At 33.6% G+C, this 20,278-nt stretch overlaps 1 protein-coding gene across 2 annotated transcripts; it reads right to left on the minus strand.

The window, feature by feature from the left end:
* Window positions 1-639: 639 nt before the first annotated feature.
* Window positions 640-15,631, minus strand: LOC144842131 (uncharacterized). Of its 2 annotated transcripts, none has more exons than XM_078698513.1 (15): window positions 15,411-15,631; window positions 11,920-11,996; window positions 8,249-8,337; window positions 7,488-7,630; window positions 7,061-7,177; window positions 6,647-6,769; window positions 6,405-6,499; window positions 5,782-5,928; window positions 5,222-5,525; window positions 4,708-4,908; window positions 4,030-4,239; window positions 3,381-3,565; window positions 2,533-2,724; window positions 1,974-2,109; window positions 640-1,488 (listed from the first exon to the last, which is right to left on the minus strand). In XM_078698513.1, the coding sequence occupies exons 1-15, from the start codon at window positions 15,553-15,555 to the stop codon at window positions 1,388-1,390; spliced, it is 2,265 nt and encodes a 754-aa protein (XP_078554639.1). In that variant the 5' UTR covers window positions 15,556-15,631; the 3' UTR covers window positions 640-1,387. The 2 variants fall into 2 exon arrangements, with proteins under 2 accessions (XP_078554639.1, XP_078554638.1); XM_078698512.1 differs by having other exon boundaries at window positions 640-1,491.
* Between the last annotated feature and the right edge of the window lie 4,647 nt (window positions 15,632-20,278).

Here is a 20,278-nt window from a genome sequence, read left to right on the forward strand (position 1 = left end):
ATCGCTAAAGTATACATAACACGAATACGAACATACAGAATGATTAACTATATATTGGAGTTACAGATTTAAAAAGTTTTCTTGGAACTTACATTCAGTTGGCTACAGTAACCATGATTGGAATGTAAAAGTTCATTTACATTTCCAGGTTGAAGCATGGTGACTGATGGCGCTATTTGAAAAGAAACTTGTTGAAGCGTGTTTCGAATAAGCATATTTTAAGCATATTTTTTAAAGTTTGATGTACAGTATATTATCGTTCACCCGGAATGAGGTAGTTTTTGTTAATGTTAAATAATGTGTGTGGTTGCATTTATAGAATTAGATAAAAATGAATTGAAAGGATTGGTCAACAGTTTATATTTGAGAACAATTCTACTATTTCCATTTCCATTTAAAGTTAAAATAAAGTTGTAAGGTATCTTCACAGAACAAAAAGCATCGTGCAAGAACAAACATCTTTCTTTGGGCCTCATTCTACTCCACTCCTCGGATTAGCGTCGTATCACGTGCACTAATTTCATAAAACATTTAAAACAAATAAATTACTCTCGAGGTGTCCACAAGAACACGATGGCCGAAAATAATATCCAAATTATACATCTACAAATATTTGACAAAAAGCTCAATACACTTCAATTATTTAAATATTTATTTTATTTCTATTTTAGTAAACTCTAAATAGTGCCAAAAATAGACATGGGCGTTTAAAAACTATTTGTACACGAGCGTCAAATTAATGCGACTTATGCCCAAATACTTACGATCTAAACTGCGACAGAAGCAGAAGTGCGCATTTAAAGGCTGATGAACGGCTATACATACGCGCGTGTAACATTTGTGACGTGACGTCCATACTAAAAACTCTTGCCCAGTTTTATATTAAGATTTGGAATGTATTTTTTCACTCGGTATTCCCTATACGGCAATACAAACTTCATATATAAATATACCAAAAAGCATCTCAATTTACAATTTGTATTACTCTTATATAAATAAACAATATATTTAAACTCTTCAGATTTGTCAAAAATACATTTTAATTTATCTATTTACAACAATAATGTAAAGCAGGCCTCCACTAAGTATTATATACGTTATCAGAAAATAACATGAGTTAATGGATTTTCAGATTAGTTTATAATTACAGGGGGTAACAAATAAACAAGGCGTTGACAAGCAAAAATGTGCTAATTAATAATAATATATCAAAACAGTACGTAAGTTACGAACACTAAACACCAGACGACTGGTCCTCGAGAGGTCCTCACACTGCTCAAATGGCGAGGAGTCCGAGGAGCTAGATCTCCTCAAAATCGTCGAGTCCGCATTTCATTTCATTTTGTTTCTTCGATAACTTATATTTTAACTTTCAAAATCAGTAATTTTACTGTTTGAGAAAGTAACAGAACAAGGCAGATATCACAGTTAACCAGCTGGTAAGGTAGATAGAGACGCTGCCACTGGGGTCGCCAATGGGGTCTTCTTCTTCTGGAAGATAAAACAAGATACAGATGTTACAAGCAACACTGGCATAAATCAGCATAGCACATTTCAATAGAATAATGTTAACAGTATCACCATCATCTGGTAGTAAACATTCTCATGTCATCTCACTATCATCAAAGAATGGACGAAACTGACTCACAAGACACTGAGGATGGCGGGGGACAGGGCCACATGGAGGAGAGTTGTTAAATCATCTACGAAGTCCCCCAAACGGCTATGGGCGAAGTACGTAAGTATCATTCATATTCATCATCACTATCCCCATTACCATTCGCGATGCACCAATCACCTTCAGGATCACCATGACGGCCTCACCAGCAGCACATTTACCCTAGAACTATCGTGACGGCCTCACCACAAGCACATACATCCTCAATACCACAACATACTCATCACCAGCCCTAACATTTATCTCAACAAACAATACATCAAGTTCTTTTGTTCCACGGACTATGGTTACCTACCTTCGCAAGGCGTGAAACATATTTTTTCTTGTGTTGACTTTGGTGTGGCAGTATGGTAACCAGGTTGTCCATTGTTCACAGGACCACCTACATCAGGCATTAGAAGAAACACGCACTCTCCGGACAGACGAACATCCTACAATATATAATAATAAATTTGTGTTAGAACATCCTCAGTTTACACAACTACTAAATTATATAAACTATAATATGCTCAAAAACATAAAATGATACTAAAGCTCTCAGTGAAGCGCAAAATGTGATGTGCCCATATATGGACATGATGTCATATCATTACCATATTTGGGTATATCACTATAATATTTGGGCACATCACACTTTTTTGTCATAAAATAGTTTGGTAGTGTATACAGAGTTAAAGAATAATACACCCTCAATATCTTTTCTTGGAAAACTTCCCTTGGATAAGAATTTACATTTTGGTTTGTAGAAAGATTTTTAAAGATCTTAATGATTGTATATGGATGGCGATGTACTATGTGTTTATATATAGTTGCTTACCAATGGATCAGAAACATTAACAGAAACTGTGTATTACCTTATCATCTGATGTCATTCCATTCTTGGTAAACTCGAGCGTGAGTACGCCATTTGTGTATTCAACAACCAGGTCTTCTACATCTTGTTGTGTATCTGCAAGCACATTGCTGTCTTTATCTCCCAAGAAAAAGTCTTGGACAGCTCCTCCACCACTATTGTCTGCCCAGCCAAGCACGGCATCAGATCCAATCTAATAAATGTGTATTGAGATATTAAGTTATTACGTTATAAATAGATAATTTTTTATTTATTTATTTATTTATAAACATATTTCTACTGGATGACAATATCAACGTTGTCCCACAAAGGGGACATTGTTGTTTTTCAAAAGGTCCAGCATAAAACATAACAATATACATAATTATATAAAACATAGTTTCTTAAAAATTGCTAAAATTAAACAGTCTAAAAATACTAAAATGTGAGAACCATACATTAAAAATACAAAATTATGATTAAAAATCCAAGTTAAAAAGATGTTCATAAAATTATTTAATACATAGTTTCTTAAAATAGTAAAATATGTTAAAATTAAACAGTCAAAAATAGTACTAAACTTTGAGAACCATACATTAAAAATCCAAGTTAAAAAGATGTTCATAAAAAAGAATACACCGCATAAAAAAAATACACTGAACAGATTTAAATTTTTTAAAAAGGTAAAAAGGCTATAAAGAATTTTAACCCTATTCTTACCTACCAATTATTAAAACTTTGTGAGAAATCAAATCAAGTGAAATAATAAATTTATAATTTAAGAAATCACAAATAGATAATACTTGAGGTTTGAATAATGCAGCACGCATACGCATGTTCGTAGTAAGCGTGCATATTGTTATTACCTACCATTTGTCCATTTGGAGAAAAGCCAACACCAGACCACCTGCCATCCTCCACTTTTGCTGTGACTTTAAACCTGATGTCATTTGTGCCATCCAGCAATGTCCACTCTACCTTGTAGTCACATGCGGAGCCACTGCAACCGGGTGGAAGAGATACCATATCACTGCATTCACCTGCCTCAGGATCAACTGTTAAATTAAAAATGTAAAATATGTAATACAAAGTTATTATATGAAATTTGAACAAAATAAGTCGGTGAGCAGCAGGGCCAAACAAAGAGCAACATTAGTAGAGGAAGGTAATTTTATTTGTACAAGCAGTGTATAATAATAATAATAGTATGGTTTTGCTAATATCTAGGAGTTTGACATACAGATGTCCTTGATCATTTACTTTCTAAAGAAAAACTGCGTAAAGGGCAACTCAGACAGCGTCGTACGACGAGGCCCAACGAGTCGTCTCGTCGGTAGAAAATTAAACATGTTAAACTACGCCCGGCACTATCCCTCACGACAACTCGTTGGGTTCAACTCGGGCAGCACCGACGACACAGGCCTCGTTATACGATGCCGAGTTGGATTGCAGTACAGCAGTAATGTTCATACCATACAAAAGAGACCGGTTTAGAATGCATGCAATATATGATACTTACCAAAAAAGTTCAGGTCTTGGACTCGTCCACGCTGCTCGTTATGTGTTCCATGATATTTGAGTTCATCTTGTCGATAATAGTCATAAATAGATGCGGTGCAAGCCTCTATACTGCTAGCAGGCGAGTGTACATACGCTCCATACTCTTGCCCTCTTGCCCATATCACGGTCATCGGTTCGTTCATTATAGCATGGTCAGCCGGGTCAGAGTCTATGAGTGGAATAAATACAGAATACAATTTACTATATGTAGCGACCATGGTAATCCATGGAACGAATACTATACAAAGAGGTATCTCAACCGGTTTGGAAAAACACGATATTTACTAGGAATTGCATTAATCACAGACTTATTTGTATGGATAAACATGTTGAGGTATAGGTTGAAGTAACGGATGAAACTTTTAATACTCAAATCAATGGATAGATTCAACATATCTTAGAAAGTCTATAGCCTTGTCTACGCTATCAAACTTTATGTGACAAAAAATGTGATGTGCCCATATATGGACATGATGATGTCACAGCACTACCATATTTGGTCATATCACTACCATATTAGGGCACAGTTTGATTGTGTAGACAGAGCTTAAGTGCGTCTCAAATTGTTCATGCTTCCAAAAAAAGCCATTCAGCAGGCGACTTTTGATTGAAAATTGAAAATCCCATGCTTCATTACCTTGTAGTTTCTTTCTGAACACAATTGTGGTCGTTCCGTCCTCTTCTTTTCCTCCAGCAGCAACTAAATCGTCAGTTCCACCATACATGCTGTCTCTAAGAGGCGTGGAACGATCGAGAGTGTAATAGTCAGCAATATTGCTCGTTGTTCCATGAGCCATACCAATCACAATATCCATGCAGTCCATAGGATGGAGTGGTCCTGTGTGTAAAGAGCAAATGCATTTAATACAATTCATATCCTATTATTTTTTATTTATTTCTTTCAGTGATACATAAAAATAACAAAAGGAGTACTTTGGAGAGCCAAAAGCTGTCAAAGACATACTATCGGCAAAGGTCGTGTCCCTTTCACTAAAAGAATGTGGTGGTGAAATTTTTTTTTTTTTTTTTTGCATTAGCCTTGGTCAAAAACGTTGTCCTAGCCTAGTCTTAGGCCTACTTAATTATTTTCAGGCGCATATGCAATTGATAAATGAAGTTAGTTTTAAAAAATCATATGGAAACAGTATTACCTCCTGCTGGAGCTTCTCCTTCGGGTTCCGGTTCTCCTTCTCCTTCTGGTTCTGGTTCTGGAGTTCCTTCTCCTTCTGGTTCTGGGGTTCCTTCGGCTTCGGCTTCTGGAGTTCCTTCGGCTTCGGCTTCTGGAGTTCCTTCGGCTTCGGGTTCTGGGGTTCCTTCGGCTTCGGGTTCTGGGCTTCCTTCTCCTTCGGGCTCCGGGCCACCATTACCTCCATTCGACCCACAATTTGTGTCTCCTGTATACTTTTCCCGAATGATGATTTCATTTCCAGATTGACGTCTCCGTCTGTTATTCGTCTGAATAACACAATAGAAAATATTAGAGTAACTAGCAGAAGTAGTTAAACCAGTAGCAGCAAGAGTAATATAAAGAAATGAACAGGAACTTCAGTTAAAGGACAACTTGACTGAGAACCATATTTTTACAACGTATTAGGGATGTACAGGTGCATCCTTAATTTCGCGATGGTTCTGAAATCATATGTACATCTCTAATACGTTGTTAAAATATCGTACTCGGTCAAGTTGTCCTTTAAAATGACTGAAGACTTACCTCGGCTTCTGGTTCAGGCTCTGAATCGCCACCTTCAACCCATCCGTCACTAAACGCGTCCTTACATGTGTCCGTTAGACCCGCTGGTCGCCATCCAATACCTAGCCATGTGTTTGTCTTGGCTTCCACTGCCATCTCAATCTCGTCCTAATAATTTAATGAATATTAGTTTATTTGTATCAAAGCAATTCTTAAACACAATTTATTTTCTGATAATTAAATTATCGCCATTACATGTCTATTATTAGTTATTGCAAAAAGCTAACCGTCTGTTGGATTAATAGGTCTAATTACGTTCAAGTGGCGAATGAGATTTTGTTATATCAAGTGCTTGACCATGGAAGATGTTTTCTATTCCTTTTAAGATTTAAGATTCAAGATCGCAAAAGTTCCGGAAAAATAATTATAATATCAATTACACTGGGATTTTGTTAAAAAAATAAAGGTCTTCGAATAAGTAAAAAAAAAGTTAATGTTAATCACTGGTATCTTCTTGCTAAATAGCATACTATATTAAAAGGCTAGTTATAAATGGAAAAATCCCTTATTTCCATAATTTGTACTCGTAATGAACGTTTTGATTTGGTACAGTCACTGTACAAACAGTGATCAAAAATACATACCTCAAGAATTCGATAGTAAAGTTTAATATCGTCGTTGATCATTCTTTTAAAGAAAAGGTTTTTGTTGATGTTGATAGTGAAATCAGACGGGTTTTCTAAAAATAATAATACAAATGTTATGATTACAATTTGAACAATCCCGCCAAACAAATTTCCCCAAGGCATCATGATCTATACCGTAGATAAAATATATTGTTTTATTAAAAGTACCAAGTCTTCAAAAATGAAATGGCATAAACTACCTTTTTCACATTTTATGCCAAAGAATCCATCTTCACAATAACACTGTCTTTTAGGATAACTGGTTGCCAGTATATCATGGCATTGCCCGTGATCATTGCAGTCTGCTGTATTGGCACATATATCTAAGAAAAAACAATAATAAGTGAATAAAGTACAAATAAAATAGAAAGATCTAAACATTCTAATTAGTTAACTTTAAGCTATTGTGTAAATAAAACTAGGTTTCAGCCACTTTTTAACATTCTAAACAGAAAAATTATCAAGAAACTCCCACTGGCTTTGTTGGTGCTCGAGATAAACTATACCGAGTATACCCAACAAAAATGTTTCCAGACTCCATCTCCATCAAGTCTCCGATGAGACATGTGTAGGCCTAACTGTATAGACTTTCTTGGTGAGTTTTAAAACTTTACCTTCGTACTGACAATATTCGCCGAAACTCAGACGATTGCACTCGCATTTTCCATCAGTACATGTACCTCGATTGGAGCAAGGTGAATCATCTCCAACTTTGTTACACATTGCCGTGTCTATAAGTAGCAAACGTATGAATAAATTAAGCGCTCAGAAAAGTAAAATACTTGGTAAAATGCAGAGGGCGTGCTAATTAACATTTCGGTCTATGTTGTAGATACAGATACCCGTGATTATAATCAGCTTTTGAATTTACTGAAAATCAGAAGGCCCGTTGGTACTGGTATTGAAAAAAGAAAATCAGGAAGATAATTTTAAAATGTGAGCATGTAATATACTTATCAAAATTATTTTTAAGTAATGATGTATTTCGTAATTAGTGTAAGTATAAATAATGGAAGAGAATAGATTGTTGATTGTTCTTACCGTCAATGAGGAGGTCTGCGCATGACCAGAATAAGTATGGCACGTCAGGGTTGTTTGTAATCCATTCGGCGGCGTGTCGTACAATACGTAGCGTTGCGTTTCCCATTACATTCGCTGGGATGGTAACAGTTTGTTGAAGTTTCCTATAGTGTATAATTAACATAGTTCAAGTTCATTTTTATTCACACAAAGCAATATTCATAGTATAATACACATAATGCAGTAAATATATAGTTTTGCCATTGTGTCTGGAGAGGCCAAATAAGCTCACGTTGAACGTTGATTCAACCAGGAAAACATACTCATAATAATAAGTTGGTGTAATAAAATCATAATAATGAGATGCGGAAATTAATTTTGGTTTGTCCCATTTCGATTTATTTAAAAAATATATTTCAAGGGAAAATCTAGGTTTTATATCCAGTTAAGGTACCGGTACACATAATTGTTTGATGCATGTCAGATTAATGCTGTTTTGAATCGCCCTCATTAAGCACAATTGTAAAAAATAAGAGAGATGGTATAATTCAGGCCTATTAAACTTGGCAGAAGAAAATTATAGTATTTAAAACAATTTGCATTGTTCATCGTTGTAAAAGAATGTGAATGCAGCAGTGTTCTAAGCTATACAAAATTCTGTTATTTTAATATCCAACATGGTACTTTAAAACCAACGTATGGAAATGTACATAATTATGTCCATATTGTTTCTGAATTAATCGTTTCTGATTAATATTATTTATATAAAAAAAATTATTTACGTTGCATCATCTACGGATATGAATTCGCCTCCAGGCTCTGTTAAATTGTACACCATACCATCTTGCATGAGCTCAATATAAAAACCACCCTGTAAGATAATGATAAACAGATATAGTGTTTACTTTCTTATTGCCTTGTGTTATTACTTAAAACCTTAGAATTATTAGAAAATGCCAACAAAAAGTATTTGATTCGTTATTTCTCAAAATTTTCCACTTTTGTGCCTGGAAGAACATTAAGGAATGCAATGCAAGGAAATTATCACAACACAAGTAATTTGTCCAATCACAAGCGACAACTCGAATGATCCACCGCTTGCGATTGATCCACCGCTTGCGATTGGTCAACTCGCGTTACCCGTTACTAAATTTTAATTTAGTATCAATCGCACTTAAATGTGCGATTGATGCTTACATACATAGTTGTTTACATACATAGTTGTTTCATCGTGTTTTAATATACAAACTTATGATGGTTTTATAGGCAAAAGTTCACTGAAATAAATTCAAAACAGATATCGATTAATCAATATTAATACGATTGTATTTATGGAACATCTGCTTTTAGTATAGATATTAAAAGGTAGGTGGTAGGCAGGTAGTTCCCCCGCTACAAGGTAAACAAACTTCTTAACAACAGCGATCGTGTGAAACTGTGTTGGGAATTGTTATTTGTCAATGCCATTACTGTTGAAGCTTTACCAGTAACATTATTCTATCAAGATAATTAGGTACAGCTATTCAACAATCAAACAAAATAGTTATTTGGTTTGGAGAGGATTATCGTGTAGTGCAAACTAAATCAGACACAAATAGTCCGATTATTAACATAATTTAGATAAAATTACCAGCAATTACTAAATTACGAAACCTTCTTGGTTTCAATTACTCGTCAAGATAATTACTGCTGGTTGATATAGCAATCGTTGTTGATCAATAGAATAATTTGCGACGATTGTACTTTTCACGTATTTGAGAAAAGCTTATGTCATAACAAAATAATAACACGACATATTACGTAAATAAGAACTTGTCCTTCTCTCGAAGGCCATCAAAATGAAACATTTCCTAAATAATAATAATAATAATAATAATGGATGCGTTAATTCAGGAATTCATCCCGTATTTATATACCCTAACATGGTCTTATATTTATTCACGCTTTAGTACCCCCAATGCCGTAACGATTTCACATTTTTCCATATCAATAAATGGAACTGCTCCTGCGTGCAATGCTATTATATAAAAATTATTTATAACCTTGAACAAACCTCCTTGTATTGTATATAATATTGACGTAGGTGCTATTCAAGTCACCTAAATGCTTTCAATAAATTCAATAGGGTACGGTACCCAGGGTGATCTGGGGTAGCGTACCGTACTGAAGCTGCCGACAAGTTACCATGTTGAACGACATTGTTGGAACGGGCCCAAGAGTTTCAATCCAATACCTCCGACCCAGGATTTGAGAGTTGCATAGGCCTACCCATTTCTAAAATAGTCAATCGGCTACAACGTATTCGTTAATTCGGTAATCAGTAATTATTAGGTCAAGTTCGAGTTCATTAATCGTTTATGGTATGAATTGTGGGAAATTGCAACTGAAATTATTTCCGCTAATCCGAACGTCGCATTGTAACACTCGTTATCAGGTTTAATACACTCTGAATTTGTATACTTTTAATTTTGGTTAACAAAGGTAATTTAATCTTGCTCCTTTAAACATAAATACATGCAACAATAATATATAGTACGGGTCATGTAATGCTAATTATTATTATAAAAGGCACAACAATTGTGTAAGTAGAAAGAAACATATTTTAGCCTAAATTTATTTCGTTGTGAATTTTCGAATGCACATTTTGTATAGAAAATATAATAAAATAGTCGAAAATTTAGATTTATGATTCGTGAGACAGCAGTTGTCATCATTATCATATTCTACAGTATTATCAAGGTGGTGTCAGTGACATTACACTTTTGTTTTCATGTTTACCAAGTTATTCATATAAATGGACCTAAACTTTGGAATTATTTCTGTAATAAAATTCCAAGCATGGTGCATAAGCATGGCAAAAGTTTAAAAAGGTCCATTAAAGAATATCTTTTATTAAAGTATACCTCAGATGGTTACCTAATTAATTAAGATACTGTATTCTTTTTTTTTTCTTTTTTTATACTGATATAATGTACGTAACGGCTAATTAAGATTAGCCTAAGTGTTGTATTATTATTATTATTTGTATGTGTATGTTTACTTGTACTGTATAATGTAAAGAGGGACTACAGCGACAGGCCCATCGGGCCTTTTGTAGTCTCTCGACTATATATATATTATATGCTAACCATTGTTAATGTTATGCTAAAATATGGTCAATAAATGTTTCTTGAATTGAATTGAATTGAATTGAATTGATCTTAAACTATCATTGTCCTTAATGAATTGAGATTTAATTTCAAAAACGACTTTGACTGTACTGTTAGAAACCATTGAATATGTATCTTTATGTTATTTTACCAGTTAACCTCAGTCCACACTATATCAAACTTCATGTGACAAAAAAGTGATATCATATTACTACCATATTTGGGCACATTGCAATTTGTTTTTCATACAGTTTGATAGTGTAGACAGCTAGCTTAGCATATTAACAGAAATGCATAAACTTTGACATTATTTTTGTTCTTTACTAATCTTCATTTTAATTTTAATATAAATTTAACTAACTCGGTTCTGTTTATACAGAATACAACTGCGTCACATGTTTATATCTTTAGAGTAATTATTACTCCATGATTATATTATTCACTATAAAAAACGCTGTATTGTGTAGTTGCCATGGCGATGTTCTATTAATGTCTTAAAGTCAATAAACGTGGAAATGATATTATGGATATCGTCATTTTGTTTGTTATTCCGAGTTATTAGAAATAGAGAGCTCAACTCAGCAATAAGATCTAATATACCTTCCAGCATTGTTGACTAAATTATTCTTGAGAGCATTGAACTAAAGTACTGTGCGAATGAAGATGTTATATAAATAGAAGTGGATACGAGTCTTATTTTTCCATTTACACTAACAGAAATTGATCAAACTCATCATTTGACAAATTGTCAGCCTTATTAACAAATATAACCCTTTAATTAAATAAATTTTGTTCCAATTATTTGTTCGATGATTATTTTTCAATTTCTGTTGACACTGTTACATGATAAACCACCATTTTACGGTTATTAAGATGTATAGTTTTGAAGTCTATAGGCCTACGCAAAATAGAACACAATCGTATTTTAGTGTGACCTCTGTATATTCTGCTTTTTTTCTAAAATAAAGATTATCAAATCAAATATTGTTTACATTAGAGGCGTTGGCGTATAAGATTACAAATTCAAACAATCGCCCCTGTAGTGTCGTTGGGACACAGCATACGATATATATTATGGATTGGATGTGAAAGAAGCTTGGTTATCACTGGAAACGCAACGCAGCGTCTTGATTGGCAAAATTACTCGCGGAGCGCTTACGTCACTGCGCTGCGTCCTGTGGGAACCAAGCTTAAAGAATTATGGAGCAGATTATTTATAAACACCTGCATAAACCGTTTGTTATTTCTATTTATATAGTATTAAGTGGAAAGTAAAATGCTGGTAGTGGTTCTTGAGAACTTACCCGATGCGCGTACGAAATGTGCCACGTGACATTTATTTCCTGTCCAGGTTGCAACGCAGTTACTGGATCGCCAGGGTCTGAAAATAAACAAAGTACCGTCAATATTAAATGAGCAATACAATTTCAAGTAACATTAGATAAACATAGATATTGACAATGAAGAAACAGTAGCTTTTGAAACTTATATTGTACATAACAATGATGACGCAATTTGTCACAAGCAACAATCGATATTAAATCGATTTTTAATGTCTGGCTACATGCAATGTTTGTGGAAACATAATTGTAGGCTAACACTCGAGGTGCCTAAACAAACCTTAGGCCTACTCGTACTAGTTCGAGTTAAATGAAACTTCAAAGGAATATGCGATTAATCAAGCCGATTTTGACCATTTTTTAAAGTCTTTCAAACTTTAGGGCTAAATCACAGGTTTGAAACAGTATTTATTTTATACTGAGCATTCATTCTGTTCGATCCTATCTATAAATGTTAATTTAAGATATCGGTATTAAAAACATTCATGAAGAAGTATAAAATATATTGTATATCCAAAACATGAGCAGCCATTATTGTTAGTTAGTGGACATCTAAAATAAAAGGGAATGTGATAGTCTGCTACATCAATGTCTGCTACATCAATGTCTAGAGTTTTTTTAAAATGTTACAAATGTTGTCCCTTTTTATTGCTATGTGAATTCTGTTATTCTTATGGAGGAAAAAGTTCTTAGCTTGAGTTGACTTAGTGCGATCTTTGTTCACTCTCTTTCCATATTATTAATTTCAGCAGTAGTCACCGGGCGTTTAAACGTTCTCTATTTCCGGAACAATCTCACCCTACTCGTTTTACGCTGGTCAGTATACCTTAAATAATTATATTGTACTATTCATTTACATTTTACAATCAATTAAACTACAATAATGTCTCGGCACATTGAAATCGCTTTCTATTATCACCATTATTATGTTATGGTATTATGATAACGAGACAGTTTGCGCTGTTGTTCAATTTACCAGTTCTTCAAACTGCTGTCAGTTCACTATTATGATGGACATTTAATAGGTACATGCTATTATCATCATTCGTGAGAAAGATATTAAAAGGTGGACCTATAAAAAGGTCCATGATCCAAACACATCAAAGGACTGAATATATTAATGTTCATCGTTGTTATTCGCTTCGTTTGCTATAGCAAAACGGTTCAATAGGATCATTGTTCCAATAAATTGGAGCTGCAGGGTAGATGGTACAGACTCGTTAAACTCGTCTGGTCTATGACTACCTAATTATAATAACAAGATCCAATAATCCTTCCTTTACCAACACATATCTCCTAAATATACATAACAATTAAAGCAAACTAATAATATTTTTTTATTGATTTTCTTTATTTAAACTACTCTGAAGAATATTCCTACTAATGTAGTTTTTCTGTTTTTTTAATACAGGAATTAATCTTTCTCTAAAATCTTTCTATCTAGAGAATATCCTTCCTCATCTTTCAAGCCCAGGATCGACCTCTTTTTAAAGATTTGATAGATATAGATAATCCTCGTTTATATAAAAGATACAAGAACAATTTTTTACAGGATTTAAAAGAATGTAAAAAGATAAGCTATAATCCTTGTGATACAACATTGCAAAAAAGTAAAGAGATAATAGCTAAGCCCGGGTGTGGCTGCATATTAATGGGGACAGGGATATAGGCCTACATCCGGTCGGTAATCCATGTCAATAATGAATCGACATTTATTGTCAAAAGTTGATCGTACTTGCCCCTTTTTTTTTCGGTAACAACAATAACAATTCAAGATTTCACGCGTATTACGTCGACCTTGACTTTGGCAAAACTCCTTACCTAGGATAAACGTGGAATAGAAAAGTGTTTAGTCACTTAAATTGGGACAAAGCAATGGAATTTGGAACAAGATCAAATTACTAACTAATTGTACTATTAGGGCCTACTATAAAACTAATTATATCTATTGATATTACCTCATTTAACCAGGAAAGAGTGAGATTTTCATTCGCTGTGAAAATTCATCTCAAATTCCGCAAAAAAATATGCTGACTTACAATTTAGCTGAATACTGAGTATTTTAATGGTCTTATTATTGATGTTTACTCGAATATAACTATGTATACTACGGTACCGTATAGTATACTGCACAAATGTAGACAAATCTTGTACATATTTAAATTTTTACCAAAGGAGGTATGTAAGGACATTATTGATGGTTTTCTATTGTTTAAAACTTTCCTTTACAACCTCCAAGTGTCATAATATCCTTATAAGGGAAACGAACTATAAAAGAGGACCTCGGAACAACTTATAAAAGAAATGAAATTTTAACAACAAGCATCTCATGACGGCTTTTTGAAGTGTTCGAAGGACTTTTGTCGAGGTCAAATGTCATTGATCGATGGTCAAGTTTGTGCTTAATGATTTCTATTCTTTAGATAATGACATAAGTACGGTAACAAAATGGAGTACAGTAATAAGATTGATAACGTAATAAGGATGGAATTGATTGTCACGTGATAAATACTGAATACAGAGTACATACTGAAGAAAACCAACAAAGATAGGCCTATAGGCCAACCTATAAATATATTACTGTTTTTTTCTGTTCTGCAGGTTTTGGTAGAAAGAAAATTACATTAGGCCCTATTGTATATTACAACATTATAAATCATGATAGGCCTACTACTTAGGAATACATTTTATAAATTATAACGTCACCACCAAACAAACCATGTCTTATAACATGGCATACCTTATTATTAACAAAAACGACGGTTGAACTGATCGGGTTGTTAACTAACAACTCCCTGAACTGATGCAGCAGGTATTTTGCGAAAAGTATTAATTAACGTTAACACTTTGTTACAGTAATACATTTACCAAGTCAAATGATAATCGTTGGCCTTTAACTTAGAATATTTTCACAACTTTTAGCTTTCCTAATTGATAGTTTTATTTGTCACGTACAAAAGAAGAGCTTATTCGCACAAAACCAGGGTAAAATTCACACTCGGATTCACCTGGGTTTAGATTTAACACCTGAAAAGAATGTTACGTAACCAGTTGTTGTTACTTTTTGCACATTCCATTGTTGAACAGACCGATTTCAAAGAATTTGCATTTCGTACCGTATTAGAAGAGAAATGAATGATATTATACAATTAGTATTTATAACATTCATGTACTACGGTATAGGCTCGAAGTGAATGTGTAAATATTGCCTGTCAAAGTTGGCAATAAGGTTCCATGGTTACTACTATGCTAATTTCATTCAAACTACAGTATAATGTTTGACGACGAATATAGGCTGTGGTATAATTAACATCAAACGTGTAAAAGCATAATCGATTATACCAACGACTACCACCAATCGCAACCGATCGCAATGCCATGCCCGTCTGAATACCATATTCTTTGAGAAGAAACGTTTTTAAAAAAGCGCCAAAAACTACAAAACAATCTCTTACCTTTTTCTGATCCACATGGTCCCTCCGTCCTTACATTATCTAAAAAGTCTAGATAAGATCTAGCGGGTGGGAAAGTTAAAACAATGTGGCTATAACTTAAAGAAGCCAGACTTAACAACAATAATATTAGCATTGGGTACTTCATCTTGTAAATAAATTGCAATGGTGGTTGTTTGTATACAGAGCGAGTCGATGAAATTGTATTGATGGTGTAAATGCACCTGAGATGTCATTCTTTAATAATACCAAATGCTGGATTAGTCCATTGCCCCGGAGGGAAAACACAGCTCACTAAAACAAAATACAACGAAATAAATATAGGATTATTGATTAGTATATCTTAAACACAATTTCAGTTTAGGCTAAACAATGGTTATTAAAACAAATTACGAAATATATTTATATATAAATATTTAAACTTATTCAGACCTAGAAACTTTATAATTAGGCCTAAAGCGGGAAAAAAAATCCCCAAATATGTGAACGAAATACATTCGCCCAAAGTGACTTTGCAGTTTATTGTACGCTACTACTTTGACTAATAATAACGTATTTCATTATTAAACTTGCCCTGATTTTTTTAAAGGTATTTAAATATCGGAATATTTACATAGATGTTGTTTTACAAAGTGACGTCAATAATGATCTAATTTTTTTAACCACGACAACGAGCAGTATTTTGGAACTGAATTTAATCATCAGGTCGTTATCACAATCGTCACCATCAACCACGATTGTCATTAACTCATTAAAAAAATCAATATCCTCATAACATCTTTAAACATAACAGAATCAACGTCATCATCATTATAATGACAATTACACGTCGGCTACTGGTATGCCACAAAACTTCTCTCCTACTAGGCGTGAACATTAACCAAATCAGATATGGGTTCAGACAGACTATCAATTAAATTGTACCCATCAAACTTTAAGTTTCACAGTGTAAGAAAGTGATCAGGATAATACAAATCAGTTAAGGTATGAACTAACCTGGTGCTTTATCACAATGTTGCAGTCATGTTAGACAAGAGATATTATTGTGAACTTTTAGATTTTCCCCTCTTATTAAACATCGAATCTGCAACAGCTCCTAGCGTCATGGCATTGGTGTTCAATAATAATGTTCCTTGACCGACATGAATTTTGATATAAAATAAAAGTTCCTTTATGAACAGTTTTGCTTCCACAACATAGGCATCTTATGTCTATCATTGAACTTTGTTACATAACATGTTGCATGTATGAATGAGTAGACTGTGAGAAGTGGAAAACATCAATCAATCTTTATCAATCAATTTTTATTTTCATCATAATCACAAAAATACCAAATACAATATTAAGATGGAGGACGTACAACAAAATCAAAGCCTAAACAAAACGTACACCTTTACAAAGAGAACACAAAGAACAAAAAAGACACTTAAAATTGCATTGCCGTGCACCCATCCCCATGCAGAGCCAAAATAAACAAGTGGTATTACAAAGTAATACTATTCTAATACGTTAATGTTCAATATTATTAGTATATGTGATCATTAATCATATTTATTTAGGTTAAAACTACTAAATTATGTTAATCATGAGATATAATTCATTTTGTAGGTGCAATCAGGATTAAGTATAAGGTTTAGAAAGAAAAGAAAATTGGGTCTCACTGTATGAGCCTAAAGCCGCTATATTAGTCAGCAAAAATGTTAACATACTTTACTAATGCAAAATAAAAGACTGTCTTATGGTTGCTTAAAGTATCAAGGATCAGTATAAGGATAACACCTTGTTTTTCAGTCACGATCCAATTTTGTTATGTCATTTTCCAATTATGGAAAGGGTACGATACTGTATAGAATACCAGAATAATGTGGGATATTTTTCTTCATTATTTGTTACGTTTTCTTGTTATACTTTGTGCAATTTTATCGTGTTCTTCTTCTCCAGCCTGTTCTACTGCTTACATCTGTCATTTACTCTCGTGCTCTCCCTCTCAAGTAAACGTTCCTCTTAACATTTCCTTATTATTTTTATCATCCCATTTTCCCCACTACCAATTTTCTCTCATTTTTATATTATCTCTTTCATGTAATTCTTTTCTTGGAAATGCACTTGTATTATCCTATTTTCTTAATCTCTTCCCTCGTCCAACAATATGCCATCCCAGTCTTTTAATTCTTCAAATTTCTCTTTCTGTCATCCTTCCATCACGTTCTTTTGTTCAGGATCGGTATATCTCCGTACCAGGACGTAAGTGATATCTATTTATATGTTCTAACAGGTATTCATCACGCCCTACCACCTTTGTCAAACCATTTCCCCATGGTTAAACCCACCTTCTCTCTTATACAAAGCTTCTTGATTTTGCTGTATCATTTGATTTTGATTATTTAGGTTAAGGTATCTTTGGCGGCTATATGACTGTTGACCAGACATTGAACTTCGAATCTATTATAATGTTGTCAATTTATGTATTCTCAATATATTTCTAGGCCTCTACAAAAAGAGTCTACATTATAACATTCTGCTCACTATAGGCTCTTTTAATACAACTATCAATTGATGGCAAATATTATTGTTGACAAGATTATTTGCATCTATATTCCAAAAGTAACTGTTTTTCTTCTTCTGAAAACAACCATGGTTCTAATACTATGTTGTATCCGGTATTTTCAAACAACGGTAGCAGATACTGTATTGATAAGTTCTAAATTTTCAGGTTTTTTTTCCAACAATGTAATTAATTTTGTTAATAAGACCAAAAAAAATGTATTTTCATATTATGTTAATAATAATATGTTAGAAAAATAACAATATTGTTTTTTATGATGCACGGATCACCAATTCGCCCTGGTGACGAGTTCAAAATAAAGTTCAATTTTCAATCGAGCATGACCGGGGCCCACACAGCCATGCGTGGCGGCGCTGGTGGGTGCGTCTATTCAGGTATACACAATATTTACAATAGTGTTTTGGGTGACTTTAAAATAGGTACAACGTAAGTCAATGTCAACTATAATGATAGTTATAATAGGTATTGTACACCGTTGATACTCAAATCAAACCTTGACAGTGAAGAAAATAATAACAATAGTAAGATGAAGTGTTGAAATATGTATATATACCAAACTAAAAAGGAATGAAAAGAAAGGAATGTGACGCAGCGACAGAAGCCCAAGAAAAGAAAAGAGGAGGAAGTAATTGGTCTTCTCCTCCATTGGGGAGAGAGAAGGAAATAATATATATATTTTAGGGTTTTTCTCAAATTGTAGTGGCCCCAATTGATATTACTTAGTAAAAGCCATTTATGTTGAAATGCTAATTGAGATGAATGTGGTATAATTTTTCCATTATCGTTAAATGCTATCTGTCACACGGAAGATCAGATAATGTTTTGTGTTCGATCACACATTTCTCCTCTATTATTCATAGATTTTATTTTATTTCTTTGGTTAAGTTAGGGTTTTCCTCAAATTTTAGTGGCCCTAATTGATATGTCTTTGGTAAACGCCATTTATGTTGAAATGCCAATTGAGATGACTGTGTCGTATAATAGAATTTTTCCATTATCGTTAAATTCTATCTATCACACGGAAGATCAGAAAATGTTTTGTGTTCGATCACGCATTTCTCTCCTTAATAGGGCTTATTATTCATAGATTTTATTTTATTTCTTTGGCTCATTCATTTTTATTATTCCAGAGACAATTTTTGTACTATGCAAATTTTTATGATCCGATAAACTGCGCCTTTTTTTCTTTGTATTATAAGAATTTCAATAACTCATTTGAAATGTTGGTTGATCGTAAACCTATTTAAGCCATTCGTTTAGAAACAAGTTATAGTACAAATTGTCGTTCAAACTAAGTCTTCTAAAAGTTATCAAATGTTGTGGTTTTACTGTCCGGTCAGTAAAAAGATTACATACCAAATACAGTTCAAGTGTTTTAGCCAATGATTGTGGAATAATCCCTTCGCCAACACATAATTCTGTCATACTATAGACGATGGTACTTGATGACAGATAATTATAATATTACAATGAAAATAGTGAATAATTATTAATATAGGATCGTCAATAAAGTAAGCCTCCGATGTTTCGGTAGTTGAACTCTCAATTTTTGATATTCGTTATTGCTTGTTGAGGGCGCACTCATGAAATCACCAGCAGAGCCATAATAAATATATTGCTTTGATCGTTAGTTGTGTTCAATTGTTGTGAGCAATGAAGACCAGCTTCACTTGAGTAATAACAGTAAATCTCACTCGTCTTTAGGCTTATCATCCAGCTCAAGATTATGCATTATGCATTTTTCGCGCCGCTCCTTTGGGCTGAAAACAAAAATGGTTATAAACTCGGACTGGGCGTGCGCAAAACCAAAGTATGTCTGGGAGAGAGGAGAGTCTATGGGATACACATGCAGACAGTAGTAAGACATGTTCAATAAACAATGTTTCATTTCGTCAATTTATCTTTGTCAAAACAATCCTTCCATATTTTTGGCGAATGGTGTCTACATGTGGGTCGGTCACATGGCCTTGGGGAGTAACTCCTCTATCCCGGAATGTGCACAGTACTACAGTTTAGTTTAGGACTTCGTTCATTTCAGACTATATTTACGTTACACAAAATATTTAATACTGATTGTTAAACAAAAATAATTGATGATAAATTATTATTTGTTTTAAATTATTAAATAGAATATCAATCAAATCTAATGCAGAAAGAACAATAATTAAAACTGTTACGTCAAAAAGTCGAGCGGCGTTTTTTGTAAGAAATATTTATTGTTTTACTTCAGTAAACGCAAATGTGGAAGAAAATGTCTTCTGAATACAGTACTAAAGAAACACTCAAAGATAGACAACAGACATAA

Source organism: Antedon bifida, chromosome 5 (assembly GCF_963402885.1).
Source record: "Antedon bifida chromosome 5, ecAntBifi1.1, whole genome shotgun sequence".
Lineage (NCBI taxonomy): Eukaryota > Metazoa > Echinodermata > Crinoidea > Comatulida > Antedonidae > Antedon > Antedon bifida.